Source organism: Chiloscyllium punctatum, chromosome 9 (assembly GCF_047496795.1).
Source record: "Chiloscyllium punctatum isolate Juve2018m chromosome 9, sChiPun1.3, whole genome shotgun sequence".
Lineage (NCBI taxonomy): Eukaryota > Metazoa > Chordata > Chondrichthyes > Orectolobiformes > Hemiscylliidae > Chiloscyllium > Chiloscyllium punctatum.
The window spans coordinates 112,535,994-112,560,547 of NC_092747.1; the positions used below are offsets into that span (position 1 = coordinate 112,535,994).

The 24,554-nt window shown below is 42.4% G+C and overlaps 1 protein-coding gene across 2 annotated transcripts in view; it reads left to right on the plus strand.

The window, feature by feature from the left end:
* gramd1c (GRAM domain containing 1c) overlaps positions 1-23,477 on the plus strand; it is a 56,492-nt gene extending 33,015 nt beyond the window's left edge. For both annotated transcript variants that reach the window (XM_072578083.1, XM_072578084.1), the window contains exons 6-13: positions 2,268-2,386; positions 4,050-4,192; positions 10,167-10,270; positions 11,924-12,064; positions 13,545-13,623; positions 14,786-14,905; positions 18,154-18,256; positions 22,155-23,477. In XM_072578083.1, the coding sequence (XP_072434184.1) occupies positions 2,268-2,386; positions 4,050-4,192; positions 10,167-10,270; positions 11,924-12,064; positions 13,545-13,623; positions 14,786-14,905; positions 18,154-18,256; positions 22,155-22,229 (884 nt within the window). In that variant the 3' untranslated portion in view covers positions 22,230-23,477. The remainder of the gene's footprint in view (positions 1-2,267; positions 2,387-4,049; positions 4,193-10,166; positions 10,271-11,923; positions 12,065-13,544; positions 13,624-14,785; positions 14,906-18,153; positions 18,257-22,154) is intronic.
* The last annotated feature ends 1,077 nt before the right edge of the window (positions 23,478-24,554 follow it).

Consider the following 24,554-nt stretch of genomic DNA (forward strand, 5'->3'; position numbering starts at 1 on the left):
CCCCCAATTGTAAAACCTACCCTGTTGCATGCACCTATCTCTCTCCATAACCAAGGTGAAAGTCACAGAATTGTGGTCACCATCACCAAAATGCTCACCCACTAACAAGCCCATCACTTGTCCTGGTTCGTTACCAAGTACCAAATCCAATATGGCCTCCCCTCTGGTCAGACAATCTACATACTGAGTTAGAAAAGCTTCCTGGACACACTGCACAAACACCACCCCGTCCAATCTACTTGATCTAAAGAGCTTCCAATCAATATTTGGGAAGTTGAAATTGCCCATGACTACTACCCTGTGGCTTCTGCACCTTTCCAAAATCTGTTTCCCAATCTGTTTCTCCATATCTCTGCTGCTATTGGGGGGCCTATAGTAAACACCCAACAAGGTGACTGCTCCTTTCCTGTTTCTGACTTCAGCCCATACTACCTCCAAAGGTAGATCCCCCTCAAACTTCCTTTCTGCAGCCATTTTCCCATTTCTAATCAGCAACGCCACCCCCCCCCCTCCTTTTTTACCACCCTCCCTGATCTTACTGAAACATCTGTAACCAGGAACCTCCAACAACCATTCCTGTCCCTCTTCTATCCACGTTTTCGTGATGGCCATAACATCGTAGTCCCAAGTACTGATCCACGCCTTAAGTTCACCCACCTTATTTCTGATACTCCTTGCATTGAAGTATACACACTTGAACCCATCTCTGTGTCCACAAGTATTCCCTATCAGTGCTACCCTCTCCACAGCCTGCCTACATTCTTGGACATCCTGAAAAACAGCTAACCTACTAGCTGGACTACAAGTCCGGATCCCAACCCCCTGCCAAATTTGTTTAAACCCCCCCCGAAGAGTGCTAGCAAACCTACCTCCCAGGATATTGGTGCCCTTCTGGTTCAGGTGCAATCCGACCTGCTTGTACAGGTCCCACCTTCCCCAGAATGCAGTCCAATTGTCCAAATACCTGAAGCCCTCCCTCCTACACCATCCTTGCAGCCACGTGTTCAACTGCACTCTCTCTCTGTTCCTTGCCTCACTGTCACGTGGCACCGGCAACAACCCAGAGATGACGCCTCTGTCTGTCCTAGCTTTTAGCTTCCAGCCTAACTCCCTGAGCTCCTGAATGATCTCCCCACCCCTCTTCCTACCTATGTCGTTGGTGCCAATGTGCACCACGACTTCTGGCTGCTCACCCTCCCCCTTAAGGATTCTGAAGACACGGTCCGAGACGTCTCGGACCCTGGCACCCGGGAGGCAACAAACCATCCGAGAGTCTCACCCATGTCCACAGAACCGCCTGTCTGTCCCTCTAACTATAGAGTCTCCTATAACTAGCGATCTCCTCCTCTCCCCCTTTCCCTTCTGAGCCTCAGAGCCGGACCTTGTGCCAGAGATCCATTCGCTGCAGCTTACCCCTGCTAGGCTGTCCCCCTCCAACAGTATTCAAAGCGGTATACTTATTGTTGAGGGGAATGACCACAGGGGATCCCTGCACTGCCAGCTTCCTCCCCTTCCCACCTCTAACTGTTACCCAGCTACCTCTGTTCTCTGGCGTAACTATGTCCCTGTAGCTTCTATCTATCACCCTCTCAGCCTCTCGAATAATCCTCAGTTCATCCAACTCCAGCTCCAGTTCCCTAACCCGGTCTGTGAGGAGCTGGAGCTGGCCGCACTTCCTGCAGATGAAGTTGGCAGGAGCATCGGTGGTCACCCCTACCTCAAACATCCTGCAGGATGAACATTCCACTGCCTGTGCTGCCATAACTCTACACTTAGTCTCCAAAACAAGAACACTGAGTAGCTTACCTGTTCAGCCGACTGAGTCCTTCTCCACTCAAATAACAATCACTTACCTTCCCAACCAGCTCTGCGCTCCGACTTCACTTCCACCCAGCTCCTGCTGCAAAAAGCTATGAGATATTTGAAGGGGTATGGATCAAGAGCAGGCAGGTGGGACTGGTTTAGTTTGGGTACATGATCGGCACGGACTGGTCGGACCAAAAGGTCTACTTCTGTGCTGAATGGTTGTATAACACAACATTTTACCTGACGCCTATCAGTGATATATGAATATTTAGTTCCTCTCCCTCCCATTTATGTTCTATTCCAGCATTTAAAAAAAAGAAAATTCGCTCTTTCTGTTCAGCATTCGAACTTATCTTTGTGATTTTTCAGCATGTTGAAATAATGCGTGTAGATATTTTAAACTAAAATGGCAGCGTTTTGATTTTTAACATGAGCAAAAAAAATCAATCATTTTTCTGCAGACCTCATTAGTACTCCATGGGAGAAGGAAGAGAATGGTAACCAGGCAAGAACAATGAAGTACATAATAACCATTACAAATCCTCTGATTGGCAAGTTTTCAACAGCAACTGAAAAACAGGTATTTGCAGAATCTATACTTGATGCAAATAATCTGAAAAATATATATGCGGATTCATATTGAATGTAACAGATGTAAAATGAGCTTTTACTTGATTGTCTCTCATAACCTTCAGTTGGGCAGAACGGTGGCTCAGTGGTGAGCACTGATGCACCACAGTGCCAGGGCCCTGTGTTCAATTCCAGCCTTGGGTGACTGTGTGACTTGCACATTCTCCCCATGTCTGCATGAGTTTCTGTTGTGTGCTCTAGTTTCCTCCCAATGTCCAAAGATATGCAGGTTAAGTGGATTGACCATGGTACATGCAGGGTTACAGGGATGTGGTGGGGGCTGGCTCTGGGAGGGATGCCCTTTGGAGGATTGGTGCAGACTTGATGGGCTGAATGGCCTCTTTCCACACTGGAGGGATTCTGTTGTTTTTTTATTTTGTTTTTAAATGAATCTACTATTTGCGTGCAATTTCTCCTCTTTTTTTTTTATGCAGACAGCATTCAGTGTTCAGGGAAGTGGAAAAAGAATTGAATCAAGTTACGGAAATACTTTTAAAAATGTTTATTTCCTCTTGAACTTCATATTTCAGTAACTAAGCACCAAATAATGAGGAAGATCCTTAGCCTAACATGCTGCCTGAAGAACTGAGAAAGTAAATGTGTTCAGAATGTAAAACAAACCCTTCAATTACTGTCAATGTGGACTAACTTGGGCTATAGATCAGCAGGATAGAGATTTAAAATGTCAACTGTTCCTCAGTGAGTAGCATTCTTCTCTCCATGACCGAAGGCTGTAGGTTTGGATTCCACTCCAGAGACCCAAACCTTTTTAATGCAGTTTGACACTGTCAATGCAGCCCTGAGGGAATGCAGCACTTTCAGAGACGCTCCCACCCTCTCAGATAATGCAGTCCACCAAAGCTGTGCCTCCCCTATCTGCTAGTAAAAGATACATGGCACCATTTGAAAATGAACAAGCTCATTTCCTAGTGTCCTCACCAATATGCATCCCCTGACCAATATCTAAAAACAGATAATCTGCTCATTATCCTGTAGCTGCGTTTGTCAACAGCGTATGGGCTTCCAAATATCCCGAGAATCGTAACAGTGTTGTTATTGCAATTTCATTTTGGATGTGAAGCTCTGTGGTCATGAAAGACACACAATATTAATGCAAGGTCTTCCTGTTCTTCCAAAAGCAATCCATTTAAGTGTCCACTGCGGACACTGGAAATCTGAATTAAAAACAAAGTGCTGGAGAAACTCAATGGGTCCGGCAATATCTGTGGGAAGAGAAACAGAGTTAAAATTTCAAGTCCAGTGCTTCAGAAATAAAAGGAGCTGGAAAAAGGTGGCTTTTGTATTGTTCACAGTGGTTGCGGGGGGAGAAGCAAGTAGAAAAGGTTGTGAGCATGCTCAGAGCAAAAGATAAAGGGAGTGCTAATGGTGGTAAGGAAGTGATTAGAGATGTAGAATGGGTATAAATGATGGGTGTGAAAAGGAAAAACTAGTTCCGTCCAGCTTAAATTGTCAATGTCCTCTTAGAAATTTGTCAAACATGTTTTTCCTCGAAGAAATTACAGTTCAGTGTTATCTCTGACCTGAAGTTAGATGATACTTGGTCCACCTGATACTTTAACAAAACTAACTGAGCTATTTCTATCTTGTTCTAGACGTTGTGTAAAGGCAACCAGGAAGTGAAGTACTACCTGATTGATGCAGAAGTGACCACACATGATGTGCCTTACCATGACTATTTTTATACACACAACCGATACTGCATCATTCAGACCTCAAAGCGCAAATGCCGGCTAAGGTAATGTAAGGTTTGTTTTTGTAAAGTCTTTGAGGGTATCCTCTAAACCAAAGTACATATTGTGTTTTAGAACTGCAACAACTTATTACAATCCCTATTTGTATCATCAATTTAATTGCAAAATACATCCCTTTCCCCAGGACATTGTGACTTCTGTGAATTTAAATTCTTATTTGAATTGTCCATATTGGGTCAGGATGGGATATCCATTGATGGATCAGCTGAAGCCATCGATTAAATGAACTGAATTAAAACATAGCAGAGGCCTGAAGTCTGTATTGTTCTTCTACAAAGGGCCTTGGATTAGAATAAGTTTTTCACTGAGTTTTGAGGAGCGAGTGAAGGTGATAACTAGGTCCACTCTACCTTCTTGCTCGGTGAATTGTCCAGGACTTGCCTGTTACGGCAGTCCTTGAATCAGTGATGATGACAAAGGAGGAAATTCCCAGGTTTGACCTGGCAAGTCACCATTGCCCTGTTGTCATTTATGTGCAGTGGATTGGGAAGGCGCGGCCTTCCAAACTACACCAGAAAAGCTGTGGTAGGCCTCACCTCCTTCCTGTCTTTCCTCATTACTAATTACACGGCTTTATTCGGTGGGGTAAAGAGGCAGTTTCCAATCCTATGTCTGGAGGACCTGAAGCAATTATGCTGCTGCTTCCAACTAAAAAAAGATACAATCGCAACTTCAAAACTTAGGACTTTTCTGAAATCAGTGATTACCTCTGAAGAAGGAGCTTCTTTTCCTCCTTCTATCTATTGGTAGTGTTCTCTGACTAAAGACCAAGTTCCTGTTACCTGAAATATTGATTCAGAATGTCATTGGTCAAACATAGTTCTATATCTTGGACTTGTTGGAAAGAACACGTTATACAGAAAAGATGATTGGCTGGCTGTAATGGGGGAAAATGTTTAATTTGCAAAGAGCGCAGGCTGCTCCATGGAGCCATGAATTTGACAATGCTTTTGGAGAATGCTTAACATCAGCCATTTTGTGGATGTAGTAAGAGAGAGAATTTTCTTGGGGCAATAAGCTTTTACCTGCTCCTCTTCTCTGAAACCCACTGGAAAACCAATTTAGCACAAGTGAAGGGTTCTGAAAAGCAAATCTGAAATCAATAATATTGTCTCCAGGAAATTGAGAATCAGCCAGCCATGACTGATCCAAGAAAATACCCCTCCACTAACAGCTTTTGTGTAAAAGTGGCTTCAGCTTCAGAATATCAGTTGGACACTCTTTCCGAGTTTGAGTGTAAACTGATCAAAGTACTTTTTAAAGTTATTGGGTGGAAATGTATTGGGATTTGAGTAAAATGGTCTATGGCGAGATTTTTAGTGGAATTCAAGAAATCTATTTGCTGTTTGTGAAACTTGAAAGGGTTCTGAAAAGATTTACAAGGATGTTGCTAGGTTTGGAAGATTTGAGCTATAGAGAGAGGCTGTACAGGCTGGGGCTGTTTTCCCTGGGGCGTCGAAGACTGAGGGGTGACTTTACAGATTTATAAAATTATGAGGGACATGGATCAGGTAAATAGGTAAAGTCTTTTCCCTGGGGTCAGGGAGTCCAGAACTAGAGGGCATAGGTTTAGGGTGAGAGGGGAAAGATATAAAAGAGACCTAAGAGGCAACCTTTTCACGCAGAGGGTGGTACATGTATGGAATGAGCTGCCAGAGGATGTGGTGGAGACTGGTACAATTGCAACATTTAAGAGGCATTTAGATGGGTATATGAATAGGAAGGGTTTGGAGGGATATGTGCCAGGTGCTGGTAGGTGGGACTAGGTTGGGTTGAGATATCTAGTCGGCATGGATGGGTTGGATCGAAGGGTTTGTTTCCATGCTTTACGTCTCTATGACTCTATGACTCTTTGTTTCATTATTGGGAGCATATCACTGCAACTTTTCAGCATTTATTAATTGACGAGATGAGTTTCTCATTAGGCAGCAGTGAGTTACCAATTAAGGGGAATTATATCTTGTTAAATAGAGTTACACACACACTCGACTCATACAGCATGGAAACACACCCTTCAATCCAACTTGTCCATGCTGACAAGATATGCTAAATCAATCTAGTCCCATTTGCCAATATTTGGCCCATATCATCTAAACCCTTTCAATTCCATCCAGATTCCTTTTCAATGTTGTAACTGTGCCAGCCACTACTACATCCCCTGGTAGCTCATTCCATACACGTACCACCCTGTGCATGAAAAAGTTGCCCCTTAGGTCTCTTTTATATCTTTCCCCTCTCACCCTAAACCTATGCCCTCTAGTTCTGGATTCCCCGGCCTCAGGGAAAAGACTTTGTCTATTTATCCTATCCATACCCCTCATAATTTTATAAATCTCTATAAGGTCACCCCTCAGCCTCCGACGCTCCAGGGAAAACAGTCCTAGCCTGTTCAGCCTCTCCCTATAGCTCAAATCTTCCAACCCTGGCAACATCTTTGTAAATCTTTTCTGAACCCTTTCAAGTTTCACATCTTTCCGATAGGAAGGAGACCAGAATTGATGCAATATTCCAACAATAGCCTAACCAATGTCCTGTACAGCCGCAACATGACCTCCCGACTACTGTACTCAATGCTCTGACCAATAAAGGAAAGCATACCAAACGTCGCCTTCACTATCCTATCTACCTGCGACTCCACTTTCAAGGAGCTATGAACCTGCACTCCAAGGTCTCTTTGGTCAGCAACACTCCCTAGGACCTTACCATTAAGTGTATAAGTCCTGCTAAGATTTGCTTTCCCAAAATGCAGCACCTCGCATTTATCTGAATTAAACTCCATCTGCCACTTCTCAGCCCATTGGCCCATCTGGTCAAGATCCTGTTGTAATCTGAGGTAACCCTCTTCGCTGTCCACTACACCTCCAATTTTGGTGTCATCTGCAAACTTACTAAGTGTACCTCTTATGCTCGCATCCAAATCATTTATGTAAATGACAAAAAGTAGAGGACCCAGCACCGAACCTTGTGGCGCTCCACTGGTCACAGGCCGCTAGTCTGAAAAACAACCCTCTACCACCACCCTCTGTCTTCTACCTTCGAGCCAGTAGCATCTCAAGGCCTCCAATTACCCCTATCGGCCAGAGCCAGGGCAAATGTCAGGAGCCATGCAGAATGGCTCTGGACTGACCGTGCTCATCTGTGTACCCAGTGAGGCTTTTGAAGGTGGTGAGGGCACAAGGAGCACCAGTCTTCCGGCTGATATCTGGTCAGTGGGGAGTCAATCCGGGAATGGCGTCTGGTAAGATGGAGATGGAATCAAACCTGAGGGGCATCATTGGTATCAGGTAGGGTAGTTAATGAGGCATGTTTGGAAAGACGTGGCAAGAAATACCATTGGCTGTCAACATGAGAATCCCTTTTATTTTAAAAAAAAACTTAAAAAGCAACCTCCACTGAGCCAAAAAAAATCACGATTCAGCCCATTGTGTCTTTTCCTCCATGAGAAGCAGCTTTATTGTTCAAGATTCCTATTTGTATATACATGGACAGTTTAAACCCTTTTGGTAATGATAACTCCATCTTGATTAACCTTTTGTTTGCAACAAACTCATTCTTATTATATTTGATTATATTTGATATTGGGCTATACAAAACCTGAATAGTTGCAAGGAAGGCATTAAACTAAAAGTACAGGTGATAAATCCATTACTTGAACTCTCAGTGGGGATCTGATTTACATGAAGCTAGAATATTGTCCTGCTAGAGGCTATTTGCAATGATACGGAATTTGTATGTCACATATTGTTGGCAGTGCAATTCACTCATGAGTTGGTTTGCCAAAACATTCCCATGAAATTAGATAATGGATGTCATTGATGAAGGTTAAATTAGCATGTTAGTAACATCACATTCCTTTCTGACAGCAAACAAATAAGATGTATCTATAAGTCAGATTCCACCTTGGTCTGACTTAATCTTTTGAAATGTTTCCAAGAAATCAAACTGCAGGCATACAATTGTTAAGCGTTTCATATTTACACAGCTTTGCAATACAGAGACCCGTCAGTTATTTCAAGGACAAAACTGCTATTTCAATAGATAGTCAAAATACTTGGCGATTTTTGAGAAGATTTATAGCTCAGGTGGTTGATAAGTCTGCTGAGCTTGAAGGTTTGTATTCAGATGTTTCGTCACCATACTAGGTAACACCATCAGTGAGAGTCTCTGGTGAAGCACTGGTGGTATGTCCCGCCTCTCTCTTTATAGATCTTGGTTTCTTAAGGTGGGACATAGTACCAGCACTTCACGGAAGATTCTCACTGATGATAGTATGGTGACGAAACATCTGAAAACAAACCTTCAAGTTCATCACGCTAATTTACAGACTTACAATAATTATTGGCTAGAAATGGCAGCCTTCTGCCATTATTATTGCTAGATAAGTGAATTTTATGGAAATTCAGTACCAGGCTTCCCATGAAGGGAGAATTTTTATCCTAATTAATTCTTGACCTACTGGTTTCACTTGAGCATTATTTTGAGCAATCATTCTTTAAATTTTTGTAAAGTAAATGGAATCCATTTGTAACTGAATTACAACATTTCTAAAAACATAATCCATCCTTTTTAAACTTCTCATGCAAATTACCAGCACCACCTCCAGAAGGGTACTGACAAACAAGATGAGGAAGGTAATTTAACCAGTGTTGTCATTAGGTGAACTAATAAATAAGGTCTTTGTCTTTGGTACTTTCACAGTGTGGCTTAACATGTAACTGTTTTAGAAATGCCAATCTTCAAGATTTTTGAGATATATCTTGCATTTCAGGAACTTTTATTCTTCAGCTAGAAAATTGTTAAGGAATGTAGTCTTTTCTGTGTCCAGTATAATTTCTTCGTTGTATATTGTAGCAGAGTAGTGAATATGCCACATGTTGCAATTGTGTAATCTATAAGTCTGATGCTCTCAATGGCTTTAAAAGGGTCTCATAGTTGGCTAGTTTTGAGATGATGGATATTTTCTTCATCTACCTCATAATGATAGTGCTACGTCACACCACGGATGGCATTTTTCTACCTTCTTATTGCTACCTCTACATATTTTTTGAACTAAATTCAATATTTTATTTTGCCCTGTGGCTTCCTTAACCTGCAGTATGACAGAACTGGCCACAATGAACTAAATATATGAACTTCTTCCTCTTGCACCTTCTCTCAAAGTTGGACATTAATATGAGTCAAATAATCGTGAGATTACCACTCTGAATGTCATTCTCCTTGGCTTGGATCCTAACTCTTCGTATCACCTCCCCATGCTCCCTCCTTCCCCAAGACCCGTGCTCCCAACTTTCCCCAAGACCCGTGCTCCCTCTTGCCTGCATTCCCAGCTCCTCCGTGCACCATGACCTCTGGTTACTGATTGCCCTTTCCTAATTTTTTTCATCTTGTCTACGATTTTTTTTTACCCTGGTATCAGGGAAGCAACTTTTTTTTTACAGGACTCAATCATGGATACAATAAGGTTACCTATAACTCTATCACCCTGAATGTTATCCTGAAACATATGCAATATAGAATAAAACTCAATGTAGAAAGTTCTGTTGAAAAGTTATTGACATGAAATGTTAACTCATTCTTTCTGCTTAAGTGCTGCCACCCTTGTTGATTATTTCCATTATTTTCTGAGTTTTTCTTTCAGATTTCTAACACCTACAGTTTTCTATGTTTTCCACAAAGGTTTTCATTATGTTTGGACAAAGTGAGATTTAAACTTATCACTGGCAGGACTAGTGGACAAAATGTTTTAACTATTTTGTGAAACTCTTTGCTAACCTCGTCTCATAAACTGCCTACAGTAGGATGTGTGCAAAGATATATTCTCTTTCTAAATAGATTTAGCTGCCAATCAACTTGTCAATCGATTCACTTTCATAGACTTGACATAATTTGATAGCATAAAAATTTTCTTTTTTGTTTGTTGATAACATTGCTTCAAGTGCTACATCTTTTTTGTTGCAGAGTTTCGACAGATGTGTGCTACAAAAAACAGCCATGGGGTTTGGTGAAGTCTTTCATACAGAAAAACTCATGGAGTGGTTTAGAAGATTACTTCAAACAATTAGGTTTCTGCTAAATTTAACTATTTGATGGATAGATGTGAAGTACATCTGATGGTCAAGTGGGATCACTCAAACATACTTGAAGGGAAAGTGCATTTAAGTGTGTAATTGACTTACGTTAGTGCCTTTGTAGGTAACTATTCCAATGAAAGTGATGTTGAATTTATGTAAATCAGAAGGTAGAAGTTCAATTGATTTAGATTAGATTCCCTACAGTATGGAAACAGGCCCTTCGGCCCAACCAGTCCACACCAACCCTCTGAAGAGTGACTCACCCAGACCCATTTCCCTCTGACTAATGCACCTAACACTATGGGCAATTTAGCATGGTCAATTCACCTGACCTGCACATCTTTAGACTGGGAGGAAACCGGAGCACCCGGGGGAAACCCACGCAGACACGGGGAGAATGTGCAAACTCCACACAGACAGTCACCCTAGGCTGGAATCGAACCTGGGACCATGGTGCTGTGAGGCAGCAGTGCTAATCTCTGTGCCACCATGCCACCCTGAATGAGTTGATAGGAGTTTGGACAATAGTTGATCTTGGGGTTCCATGCTATTCCAGAAGAAATCAGTGCAGACTTCATTCCTGATTTCAGCATCAGCAATATCTTGTTTTACTTCATTCCTAATTGTATTGCAGTATATCCTGCTGGGGTGTGTATCTGTTCAACAATTACAACTTGCAATTATCATATACTTTTTAATGTACACAAAAAGCTAAATTGTGCGACACGAACATCAATAAGAACATTTTCCACACAGAAACTCATGGGAGATATCAAGTCAGATGTCCGAAAGTTTGGTTAAACTTGTAGACTTCGAGTATTGTCTTAAAGGAGGAGAGAGATAAAGAGCCAGAGAACTTTAGGGAGAGAATTCCAGAGCTGTGGATGTTGGCAACTGAGATGGTTTGAATCAAAAGGAGAGGTTGGATCAGCTGAGACTTTTTTCACTGGAACATAAGAGGTTGAGAGGTGACTTTGATAGTTTATAAAAATCATGAGGGGCATAGATAAGGTAAATGGCAGATGTCTTTTCCCTAGGGTGGGAGATTTCAAAACCAGGGGGCATAGGTTTAAGGTGGGCAGAGAAAGATTTAAAGAAGATATGAGGGGCAACATTTTTACGCAGAAAGTGGTTAGCGCGTGGAATGAACTTCCAGAGGAATTGGTTTTAAACAACGTTTTAAAGACCTTTTTAGATAGGTACATGAATAAGAAATGTTTGGAGGGAGATGTGCTAAGAGAAGGCAATCAGGATTAGTTTAGTTTGGGATTATGGTCAGGAAGATCAATTGGGTGGTCAACAATTTTGTCAGATTAGAATCGAGAAAGCAGCACGACTTTTTTTTTGTTTCTAGATCCTATTGGAAGGTTGGCCACTCGCATGTAAATTATTTCTGACAAATAATTTATCTTTATAATTATTCCCCTCATGTTCCACACACTTGCTGATTGTGATATGAATGGGTTATCAAGGTGAACATGTTATTTAGAGTCCAAGTCTTTCTCACTCAGACTGTTGTCTGTGTAGAAACTGAAGTGATACACTTTGAAACAGCCAGATATTCTGCACATACATCTCATTGCTGCAGCTGGGTTGTTACTTTTTCAGAGTGAGGTGGCTTTATGGAATGTCTCGTTGTTACAGAATCTGACTTGTTGGTTGAAGAAGCAGTGCACAATCCAATCTCCGCCGAGTTGGGCCAGTCTGGACTTCGGAGACGTCGGCGAACACTCAGTCGGAGCCCCGCGGACCAGTTTACCAGTTTAGCTCCTCGTCTGAATGTAGGTACGAGACAAATGTACACAGGTAATGTCTTGTCAGCACGTATGAAGCAGCTATAGGAATAGCCACAAATGGCATTGGGATTGACACTGAAATCCAGGAGGGTTTTTAAAGATTGTATTTGCTTGTGGAATATGAACCTGGCTGGCTGGCTGTTCTGAGTTGCCTTTCGAGAAGGTGTGGTGAGCTGTCATCTTGAACTGCTGCAGCCCATGTGCTGTAGGTAGACCCATAATACTGGGAGAAAGTGAGGCCTGCAGATGCTGGAGATCAGAGTCAAGAGTGGGGTGCTGGAAAAGCACAGCAGGTCAGGCAGCATCGGAGGAACAGGAGAATCAACGTTTCGGGCATAAACCCTTCATCAGGAATGACGTATTTGGAGACGCCAGTGGTGGACTGGGGTGTACCAAGATAAAAATTACACAACCCCAGGTTATAGTCCAACAGGTTTATTTGGAAGCACTAGCTTTCGGAGTGCTGCTCCTTCATCAGGTGATTCGTCAGTGCTCCAAAAGCTAGTGCTTCCAAATAAACCTGTTGGACTATAACCTGGGGCTGTGTGATTTTTAACTTTGTATATCAGGAGTGAGGCCTCATTTCCGATGAACAGCTTATGCCCGAAACATCGATTCTCCTGCTCCTTGGATGCTGCCAGACACACAATACTGTTAGGGATGGACTCCCAGGAGCTTGACCCAGAAGGAATGGTGAGATAAGCCCAAGTCCTGATGGGGAGTAGGGAACTTCCAGGTGGTGGTGGTATTTGCATTATCTGAAGATAGCGCAGCAAACTTTGTGACAAGCTTTTATCATTTCCTGACTATTCAAAAGCACCAAACCTTTGACAGGCTGTTCATTTTCATAACTTGGTTTAGAGTTTCTTACTCTGTGACTGAGGGAGAAAGGTATGGAGATATCTATGACTCGATCAAACTGCCTGTCAAAATATGTAGGGAAAAGACACAGACTGTTCTCTGCATCCTTCTCAACTCTTGCATGCCAAGCTGCATTTCAGCATGTGCCATGTATACCCACAATGCTGCACTCAAACAGGAATTAAACCCCAGAGGGAATAAATATGGGATTGTATCTGGAAACAAAATGAATTCTCAGGAATCTTGTCTGATCAGTGGGCTGGATGCTCTCGTACACCTGATCCTGCCACGTGCATCCAGCACGAACACATAACTAACTTTGTCTCTGAATTTGAGATGAAATCGTGCTGAGGTGAGAAGGATGGGGGACACATTCGAGTGCACTGCACTTCCTGCTGAATCCTCCTAGGGGGTCTGGGGTAAGGGGAGACAGGCACAAAAGTGGATCGGAGGCGGCAATCAGGTCCTCCTTGCTCCACTGAATGGTGGAGCAGTTTTGAGGGGTTAAGAATCCTCGTCCTGCACCTATTCTGTTTGACGTTCTATGCTTTTACTATACTGCCTGCAGCTAGAGCATACTCGTTCTATTTTTGTTATCTTTCTTGCAGATAGAGGAAGTAATTTGGAAAGTAAACCAATACTCCAGAATCGGAGCCTTTTGAAGTTTGTGTTGGGCATGAGTGTAATGTAAGTACATTTTGAAAGGTTTTTCAGAAATATTGTTGCAAGAACACCATTAAAGGTAGATAAAAAGATTCCAGATCTAATTCTAAGCTACTGTCAGGGTAACACCTGTAAACGCTTGGACAAAAGTATACAATATGCGTCAAATCTTAAACACATTCAGGTCCAATTTAAATGAAGGTTGCCCATACTCTTAAGAATGCATGTATCATGAATTCAGGAGCACCCCACACATGTTTCATGTATTTACTCTCATTTTTAAGCTCTGCTGTGGTGGTTCAGTGTAGTCTAATGTTATGCTCATTATGAACAGACATTGCACAGAAGTACAATTGTTATGTACACAGCAAGTCTGAATCTAGATTGCAAAGCTGAACATATAGTCTTCCTTGCACAACTTTTGGAATACTGCATTCAATTCTAATCTCTCTCCTGGTAGCAAGGATATTGTGAAACTTGAAAAGGCTCAGAAAAGATTTACAAGGATGTTGCCAGGGTTGGAAGGTTTGATCTATCGGGAGAGGCTGACAGGCTGGGGCTATTTTCCCTAGAGCGCCGGAGGCTGAGGGGTGACCTTCAGAAGTTTGTAAAATTTGAGGGGCATCGTTAGGGTAAATAGACAAGGCCTTATCCCCTGGGTAGGGGAGCCCAAAACTAAACAGCGCATGTTTTAGGTGAGAGGGGAAAGATTTAAAAGAGACCTAAGGGGCAACTTTTTCACACGGAGGGTGGTGCGTGTATGGAATGAGCTGCCAGAGGAAGTGGTGGAGGCTGGTACAAATACAGCATTTAAAAGGCATCTGGTTGGGTATATGAAGAGTTTAGAGGGAATATGGGCCAAATGCTGATAAATGGGACTAGATTAATTTAGGATAACTGGACAGCATGGACAAGTTGGACCGATGGGTCTGTTTCCATGCTGTTCACCTCTTTGACTCGAAGTAGCAGTGTGTTGCATTTCTAAGCAATTTTAAAAAAAGGTTGATCTAGTTATCTTTGCAAGCGTATTACAGGTAGCAAGAACTTTTTAAAATAATTTTTAGTTTGGAAGTTACACCTTGGTGCATTAAATATTCTTCTGTTTTTAGTTTTGTTGGAAAAGCAGATGTCCCAGAATTCACCTTTGAACCTGTATAGCTAATTCAATTACTTTTTTTTATTTCAGACTCTTTATCCTAGCCTTGTTGAATTTAGTCCTCTACTTTAAACTTCTGAAAATTGAAAAAGTGGCTCAAAAAGTCCATTCATCAAACAAGATCAGAATATCCGAAAAATTGAGTGCTGGGTAAGTGATGCTCCACTTAAAAGCAACGTATCGCAAGAGCAAAGTGCAAAAGAATTAATTGCAGGTTAGCTTAAAACGTCGTCGATTCACATATTAAAAAAACACTTGTATTTATATAGAGATAGTCCTTGATCAACATTATACTTCAGTTCCTGAGAATAGCTCCTTTTTTAGTGAAACAACTTTAAGTGAAATATAAGTTTCCATAGAAACCAATGTAAAAGCTGAAGTTAGATTCTCAATGACCTTCCTATACAGCAGCAAAAGTTACAAACCCTGGTAAGTTGAACTAATTGATATGGTTAAACTGCTGCGTTACTAAATGAAATAACTTTTAAGTATTTTTCAACATTTAATTTTCCATTTTAAAAGAAAGCTATAATAATCTACTACACAGAATCTTTGAGGATGCAGCTAACTTACTGGAACTCTCCCTCACCACCGACTGCAGCTGTTGTAATTCATACTTTTCGATAACATGATTTTGATTAGATTACTTATAGTGTGGAAACAGGCCCTTCGGCCCAACAAGTCCACACTGACCCACCGAAGCGCACCCACCCATACCTATTCCCCTACACCTAACACTACAGGCAATTTAGCGTGGCCAATTTACCTAACCTGCACATCTTTGGACTGTGGGAGGAAACCGGAGCACCCGGAGGAAACCCACGCAGACACAGGGAGAATGTGCAAACTCCACACAGTCAGTCGCCTGAGGCGGGAATTGAACCCAGGTCTCTGGCGCTGTGAGGCAGCAGTGCTAACCACTGTGCCAGCGTGCCGCCCACCTCCTACCTCCTGCCAGTGAGATCGGGACTTCAGCGTTGCATCAAATCTGGGAGCGGCTGGAGAGAGATGGGGGATGCAAATGCCAGGGAAGGTACAGGGAGAGAGAGCAAGACCCATGCCTTTGCGGATGTAGAGGCTGTCAGTCAAGGAGAGGTATTGGAGATCGCAGAGGAGACATAGGAGAGGCCTCAAATCAATGAAGAGGGAACCACGTGTTTCAGGGAGGATGCAGGGAAAGGCTGACAGTCTTGGTGAACAGGCAAAAGTAACAGCAGTGGCTCAGAGAACAGAATTCGGAGGATAAGGCAGATGAATGTGTGGCTGGAAAGTTGGTGTAGGAGGGAAGGCTTCAAGGCTTGAGACACTGAGACTAGCCGTGTGCAAGGTGGCACCTGTTCAGACTGGATGGATTAAACCTGTATAGAGCTGCGATTGAGTTCCTTGCAGGCGTTTTGCTTGTGATGTCGAGAGGGCTTTCAATCAACTTGGCAGGAGTTTGGGGAGTTTGATAGGCTTTCCTTTATTGGTCAGAGCATTGAGTACAGGAGTTGGGAGGTCATGTTGCGGCTGTGCAGGACATTAATTAGGCCACTCTGGAATATTGTGTAATACTGGTCTCCTTCCTATTGGAAGGATGTTGTGGAACTTGAAAGGGTTCAAAAAAGATTTACAAGGATGTTGCCAGAGTGGGAGGGTTTGAGCTATAGGGAGAGGCTGAATAGGCTGGGGCTGTTTTCCCTGGAGCATTGGAGGCTGAGGGGTGACCTTGTAGAGGTTTATAAAATCATGAGGGGCATGGATAGGATAAATAGACAAAGCCTTTTCCTGGGGTGGGGGAGTCCAGAACTAGAGGGCATAGGTTTAAGGTGAGAGGGGAAAGATATAAAAGAGACCTAAGGGGCAACCTTTTCACTCAGAGGGTGGTACGTGTATGGAATGAGCTGCCAGGGGAAGTGTTAGCTGCTGGTACAACATTTAAAAGGCATCTGGATGGGTTTATGAATAGGGAGTGTTTAGAGGGATATGGGCGAAGTGCTGGCAAATGGGACTATATTAGGTTAGGATATCTGGTCAGCATGGATGAGTTGGACCAAAGGGTCTGTTTCCTTGTTGTACATCTGTATGACTCCAATACAAATATGACTCTAATCTGCTGTGTCCCCTTTCTGACCTACTCCCATTTACTGAGGAATGCAGCCCTTACATAAAAACTCCAAGGAAAATCTGCTCACTATTATCTCTGCAGCATGTCCCAGTTCATCTTTATGCCATTGTTTAGAACATTGTCTTTAGCGAGTGAATGTGGGTGAATTCTGTAGGTGAGGAACAGAGTAGGGTGGATAAGGTAAGGATAGGAGTTAGTCAGGCAGGGTCAGAGCTGGGTGAGATTGAAGGTGGGTGGGGTGGCATTGGAGGGTGGGTGAGGGGGGCGGGGTGGCAGTGGTGTTGACTGAGACCCAGGGAGATAGTGGGAAAAGAGATCAGTCTAAGACTGGTAGAGTTAGGAAAAAGAGGAAGTCAAATAGGCAGGTAGGAACAAAGCAGAGAATGAGGTTGGACTGATAAACTGCTTTTATTTCAATGTAAAAGTCCTAACGGATAAGGCAGATGAACTTAGAGCACAGCTGGGAATGTGGGCCAGGAATATCCTAGCTATTATAGACACAAGGCTCAGGGTTGGGCAGGACTGGCAGCTTAATGATCCAGGATATAGATGCTATAAAAAGGATGGGGGGGAGGGGGCAAGAGAGGAGGGGGGCGTGGCGTTTTTGATTAGGGATAGCATAACAGCTGTACTTAGGATATTCTGGAGAGTGCATCCAGGAAAATTATTTGGGTGGAACTGAGAAATAAGAAAGGGATGATCACCTTATTGGGATTGTACTATAGACCCCACCCTCCCCCGATAGTCAGCAGGAAATTGAGAAACAAATTTGTAAGGAGACCTGAGTTATCTGTAAAAATAATAAGGTGGTAATCGGTTACCTAGCAGGAGCTTTTATTATTTAGACCTCTGTTTTATTATTGACTGTGTGTGGATTGCGAAGATAAACTCCTGATCAAGGATATTCACAGTTTGCCCACAGCAAAGGTAAGTCCACTGAAAGGAGGTGATTACCAGCTAAAGCTATGTGGGAATGTCTGCCGTTATATGGAACAAACTGGGCAATCTGTAATTCAGTTCTATAAGTCTGTTTAATTCCCACCAAAGATTTTTTCCTGTGAATTTTCATTTATGTATGCTTAACTGCTAGGCTCACTTGATTTAGATTTGAGCGCCAACACAAGCACTAGATATGGCAATGACATATATCCTAACAGGAGAGCAGGCACTTGAATAGGAAACTTTACAGGAGCTATCCTGCAAACATTCAGATCTAGCTTCAAACTTATCCTGAAGGCCACTTCACGTTTTGCTGAGACTGTGTGTATGTTTATCTTTTTATTTCCTACAGTTTGGATCAAGAGATAACAACAAAGGGAACAAAGTGGCAGAATGATGCAGCACTTCATTATCTGCGTGCAGTGATCAATGATTCGATTTTACTTCTCGAACAGGTATTTTGAGCAGAGCGAAATTGTTTGGTTTTTCACATCAGGCGGCAGGCCCAGTCCTGTTGTGGCGATCCTGCCCTCTGTCTGTCTCACATGCTCACAGGTCAAATTCAATCGGAGATCCAAGCCCTCGCTGCCTTAGAGTCGGCAGGTCAAAAGCTTGCCTCCATTCCAAAGCCTCAGCCTGGCACTTCCGAGACTCTCCTAAATTCTGCCCAATTTAACCACTTCCTTCGCTCGTTCTTCAATTTTACCCTTGACCCTATTAAAACAATCGGATGTTGGAAAAGGAAGTAGGAGGAAGAGGAGTAAGTTAGTCAGCTATTGGGTCTTCTCAGCGATGCCATGATATTGTGAATGTTGAGAGTTGTAGGTCGTAACTCCGCCTTTTTTCTGTCTGTGTGTACCCCCCCCCCCCCTCCCCACTCCCCCACAACCTTTTTGACACTCTCCCTGAAAAATCCAAAATCAGTCCAACACAACCTTGAATATTTGACCCAGCTTCCACTGCTTTGTTTATTATGGGTTGGGTGGGAAAAGAGTTCCAAAGGAGTCAATGTGGACCTGCAGCTGAGCAAGGCCAGATCACATTGTCATTACCCTTTTTCTGAGGACCTTGACCCATACGGATCTCCCACCCATCTTACCCTGCACCACTCCTACCACCATCCCCGCCACCACATACACATGCCACCCGTCCAACCTCCCACCCAGCCTGACCATTTGCGTGCAGCTATTGAGATGAAATGGAAGGCAGCTTGATTCAGTGATATGTTTGAAGTGTTCATTAGCAAACCTTGGGCTGTGGTCTGAGATGAGCTTCTCAAGAACACAGTGTGTGGTAATAGTGCCTTTTGAGGCGAGCAACAACCATCATTCGAGGCACGTGATGGCCAACCCTTGAGAATAATAGTCAAATGGCAGTGAGGAAGGGCTTAGCCTTAAAGGCAGATTCAACCTGAGGTGTGCCCATGGTCAAAAGGGGAAGGATTGTTTCGTCAAGAATTCTTACCTTTGGTTGGCACACGTTGGACAATTGGAGATTGTGTTCAAAGGCCTTTTGATTACCAGCCACCAAATGGAGCCATGCGCAGTATTTGCTAATGTTCGCGTTACCCTGATGTAGATGTAGGAGAGTGTACACCCTGAGGACATAACTGTGATCTGCCTTGGACATGTTCCTTGGTGGCATCCGAACCAAATAAATAAACAGATGTAATCAGAGCCGCTGGGTCAGGGTGGCACCTTTATCATATCCTTAGTTTTAAGGATAGCCCCAGTAGCTTGTAGCCTATTTGGATTGTGAACTTGAGACTAATGTCGTAATTGTAAAAGAATTTTAATTTTAAACATTCCCAACTTTTCAGCCATTATAAGAAAAAGTCAAAAAAGTGTGGTGCTGGAAAAGCACAGCTGGTCGGGCAGCATCAGAGGAGCAGGAGAGTCGATGTTTCCTGCATAAGCCCTTCATCAGAAATGAAGAGCTTAAGCTCGAAACGTCAGCTCTCCTGCTCCTCTGATACTGCCTGACCAGCTGTGCTTTTCCAGCACCACACTTTTTGACTCTGCTCACCAGCATCTGCAGTCCTCACTTTCTCCCATTTATAAAGAAGGAGCCAATATACAGAAAAAAATACCAATCCCAATGTACAAGTAGTTGCTGGATGCCAACTTTCTGCAGTTCATACACAAGGACCCCCAGATGTTTCTGTGCCATAACTTTCCGCAATTGTTGTGTTTTGATTGCCATAGTCTTACCAGACCACTGGGGCTGCTCTTTCATTAGAGAGAAGCGACTGGTGGTGATTTAACCTGAGGGGCACTAGACCTCAGACAAGGGAAGAGGTTGACAAGGAGAGTCCTTCATGGTAACCTCAAACCGGTGATGGGAATTGAACCCTCGCTGTGGCATTAAACTGCTCTGTAAACCAACAATCCGGCCAACTAAGCTAAATCGATCCCTTTTTTGCATTGTTTTCCTATTAGAATAATATTCAGCTGTTCAGTTTCTTTTTTCCATGTGAAAGTGCACAACCTCCCATTTGCCCACATTTATGTGCCATTCACTAAACTTTTGTCCGCTCACTCAACCTGTCAATATCATTTTGCAGACTCTTTGTCTCATCCTCACTTTTTGTCTTCCCATTTAGTTTTGAATCATCCACAAACTCGGCCATTGTACATTCACTTCCGACATCTAAATCTTTAATAACTATGACTCCAGTATTGATCCCTCTGGCACTCCTCTTGTTAAAGGTTGCCATTCTGAACGTACCCCATCTATCCCACTTTACTGTCTTCTATTAATCAGCAATTGTCTATTCATTCTAATATGGTACCTCACCACCATGGGCTCTTATCTTATTATGTGCAAAACCTTATCAATCCAGATATAATTACAATTTTTTTTACTCATCTGTGGGATGTGGGTGTCGCTGACTAGGCCAGTATTTATTGGCCACTCCTACTTGCCGTTGAGAAGGTAGTGATGAGCTGCCTTCTTGAACTGCTACAGTCCACTTGCCATGGGAAGAGCCACAATACTTTAGCGTCCCCATTATCTATCCAGTTTTTATCCCTCCGGAAAAGACTCTGATAAATTTACCAGGCACGATTTCCACTTTACGAAGCCGTGCTGATTCTGCTTGTGTACATTCTATTTCTAAATGCTGTACTATATATCATTTCTGTAATGGATTCTTAGTATCTGCCACTGGGTGGGGAGGGGAGTTAACTAACTGTTCTATAGTTGCCAGATTTTTTTTCTTGTCTCCCTTGTTGAATAAGTATACTATATTGGCAGCTTTCCAAAACTCGGAATTTCCCAGAATCTCGAACTTATTGAAAGATTATTACCATCATTATTTCTCTAGCTTCTTGCTTTTGAAATTCTAAGATACAATCCATGGGGGCAGGACAAATTATTGTCCTTCTTAAGCCCATTAGTCTCCCTAATACTTTTTCCTTTAATAGTTTTTGTGCTTATTCCCCTCACCCCTAACCCCTTTATGATTTTGTATTTTTCAATTGCTATTGTGCCATCAACTGGGACGACTGATGAAAAATATTAATTGGACCCCAGTCGTGTCTCCTGGTTTTCCATTATTGTTTCCCAAGTCTGTTCTCGAAGGTTTTATTGTTCATCTTGGCCCCTGTCTTTCCTTTTGAAAGAATCATACATTGATATATTACTTGTTAGTTTTCACTCGTTTATTTTCCTCTTCAGCTTTTTTCTTTTTTTTAGATTTTATTTTTCCTGGTTTTAGTTATTAATGTAATTTCCTTTTTCTTTCACTCAAAACCTTGTGGTTGGTCTCCTGTTTGATTCTGGTCAGTTAGTGAACTTTGATGTGAAACAGCTACATCTTATAAAGAATTAAAAAGTCTTTAAATGCTGGGTTGGCTGCAACAAGACTCCGAATCCTACAATACAGAAACCAGGCTCTTCAGTCCAACCAGTCCATGCCAACCATAATTCCGAACTCAACAAGTCCCATTTGCCAGCGCTTGGCCCAAATCCCTCCAAACATTTCTTTTTCATCGTATCTGCATCCATCACTTCCTCTGGAAGTTCACTCCATGCACAAATCACTCTGTGTTTAAAAAGAAAATTGCCTGTCACATTGTCTTTTGATCTTTCTCCTCCCACCTTTATAAAATTCACCCCCTCATCTTGAAACCCCCCACCCTAGGGAAAGATATCTGCCATTTACCTCATAAGCCCCTCATAGTTTTACAAACCTCTATAAGATCACTCTTCAGTTTCCAGTAAAAATGTACCAGCCTATCCAGCCTCACCTTATAACTCCAAACAGAAGAGAGGTGATTCTGGTAATACCAGTACTTGGATGCAAGAAGGACATTCATCCTATCAATTTTTGTTTTGTTTTCTCACTTACAGTTAAAAGGTTCATTGGCAACAATCCAGAAGAATTTTGACGTGAAAAACCAGACAGTGAAAAACCAGGGCAGATAGCATCTCTGAAGAATGCATGTGAAATCTGCGGGTGGTTGAGAAGTGAAGATGGAAAACAATAAAAATAATATTTTGTATTTATGTGGCGCCTTTTGCATTGAGAACAACCCATAATAGATCATGTTCACGCCTGGTTTGGGAAGCAAATCTGCAGCCTCCAAGCTAGATATTGTCCCTTAAATGTATAAACTGTGATTATCACAGTTTCAGTCTTTGGACCTACAGTACTGAACACTAAATGTAAGTTCAACAGATTTTAATTTGCGATTATGAATTTTCCACAGCTTTGGAATTTGATTAAATATCAAGACACTGGCATTAAAGCATTGTATTTCACTAATCATTTAATCACTCAATTTTCACCGCTTAAAAATTGTCCAGCTGGTTTCGGCTATGTTTCTTCGGTGATTCTGTTTTTCTGCACCCTCTTTTCTAAGCAGTGTTCCATTTGATGTAGGAACTTGGCGATCTTAACAGTTGCTGTGCACAAAACATATCTAGGGTTTGTACTTAGATTTATTTTTTTAAAAATGTTGATGAATCGATTTTTAATGCATAGTATCTAATTACAAAGTCTGTTTTAAGTCTGTTCTAAAACTTGAATTGTTTTTGTTACCAAGAACGCAAGGATATCATGTGATCTGTGAAGCACCACTCAGGGTCATTTGTTTCATTGTTTACATTTTAGAATTTTAGTTTGAAATGTAATCTTATTCTGCCAGTGTTTTTAATTAAGCATTGGTTCTTAACGAAGACTCGAAGGCAGAAATTTCTTTTGAATGTACAATTTATGCAACTGTTACCTGTGTTTCCTAATGGAGGCACGTGAAATAACACTTGCTAAAATACAGGCCAGAGAAATACGCTTCAAAAACACGAACAGTAATCTGAATTCTCTTTAAGTTGAAACATCTGTGTAGTGGAGTGGTGAAAGATAACTTGGATATTCTGATGCAACTCCTTTGTCATTAGATAACTGAAGTTCCTGACCTTGACCTACTGTTGCGATTTGCTTTCAGAGAATGAGTGTGGCTGTGATTTAGAGAATCAAATTCAGGAAAGGGATTTTGGATTACCCATTTTACATCAGTAATGATAAGGTACTGGACCAGGATGGTAAAGAAATGTGCAGCAATCAGTGAACTAAAGAAATTTTATGGAAAAGAAGTTTTTCAAGTTTTAAAAAAAATTCTACCGTGCGGAATCTATCGGGCATTGCTCTGGAAATAAACTCTATTCATTGATTAACTGCTTGTTTCTGTGTCACTAAGTATCTTGAGTAGAATCTTCCTGTTTAAACCATTAGTTAAGAGGGTTAAATAGGGACATGAGTATTTACTTGTGTTGTACTCTAAACCTAACACCAAACTCACGTGAGAGTCATTAACCACTAATTCGAGAAGAGTAGATGACTTTCTGTGGATTTCTATCTGCCTGTAGTGGAGACGCTTGAAAGTTTCATTGATGCAGTCAGGAGGTCTCGATTCCTGCAGGGCCACCCAGGACAGTAAAGTCGGTGGGGAGAAACCAGACAAAGTATAATCCAAAACAAGTCCTAAACGGTGACCCGGAAGGAAAATATCCATGTGGTATCAATGGCAGATGAAGGCTGCAGAAGTAGGGAGATCCCAGTTGTTGAGGTTTCTTTGTCACTGGAACTGGATCTAACTTCTGTCAAGAAACATGTGTTGGCTGACTTGCAAAGACGCCCCCATATTAAAAGAGATCCCGCACAAGGTGTCCATATAGAGAAATTTTAGTCCCCCACCCACCCCAAGCGCCAAATAACACACTCACTCGTGTGCACACACACACTCACTCTCACACATGCCCACATTCCACCTGGATGTCCAACCGATTGGGATGGTATAGAGAAGGATCATCTTTCCAATTGATGGGCTACTACAGAACGTCAAGGTACACAAACACAGCTGGCTTTGACCCATGTAGTAGCTCAGCTCAGTGTGTCATCTCTGGGCTCCGATTGAATACATAGCAGTGCAGGGGAATGCTCGGTGATGATCTGCACTCCATAAGGATATGTGTCACCATCTTCTCTCTCTTTTACCAGCCACTCCTCTAACTCTGCCACTGAACACTAATCTCACAGATGCTCATGGACTACCTACTGCAAGCAGCAACTCCATTCAACCACTCCCGCCCACCACATCCTCCACAACCTTTCACCCTTCCTTACCTCTGGCTGAAAATGCAATGCCAGTCACAGGGCTGGCAGTCTCCAAGAGCTGCAAAGTGAGAGAGCTAGAAGAAGTAAAACCTGAATGTGTGTCGATGCACGGGATGGTGGTGTGACCCTGAGATGGA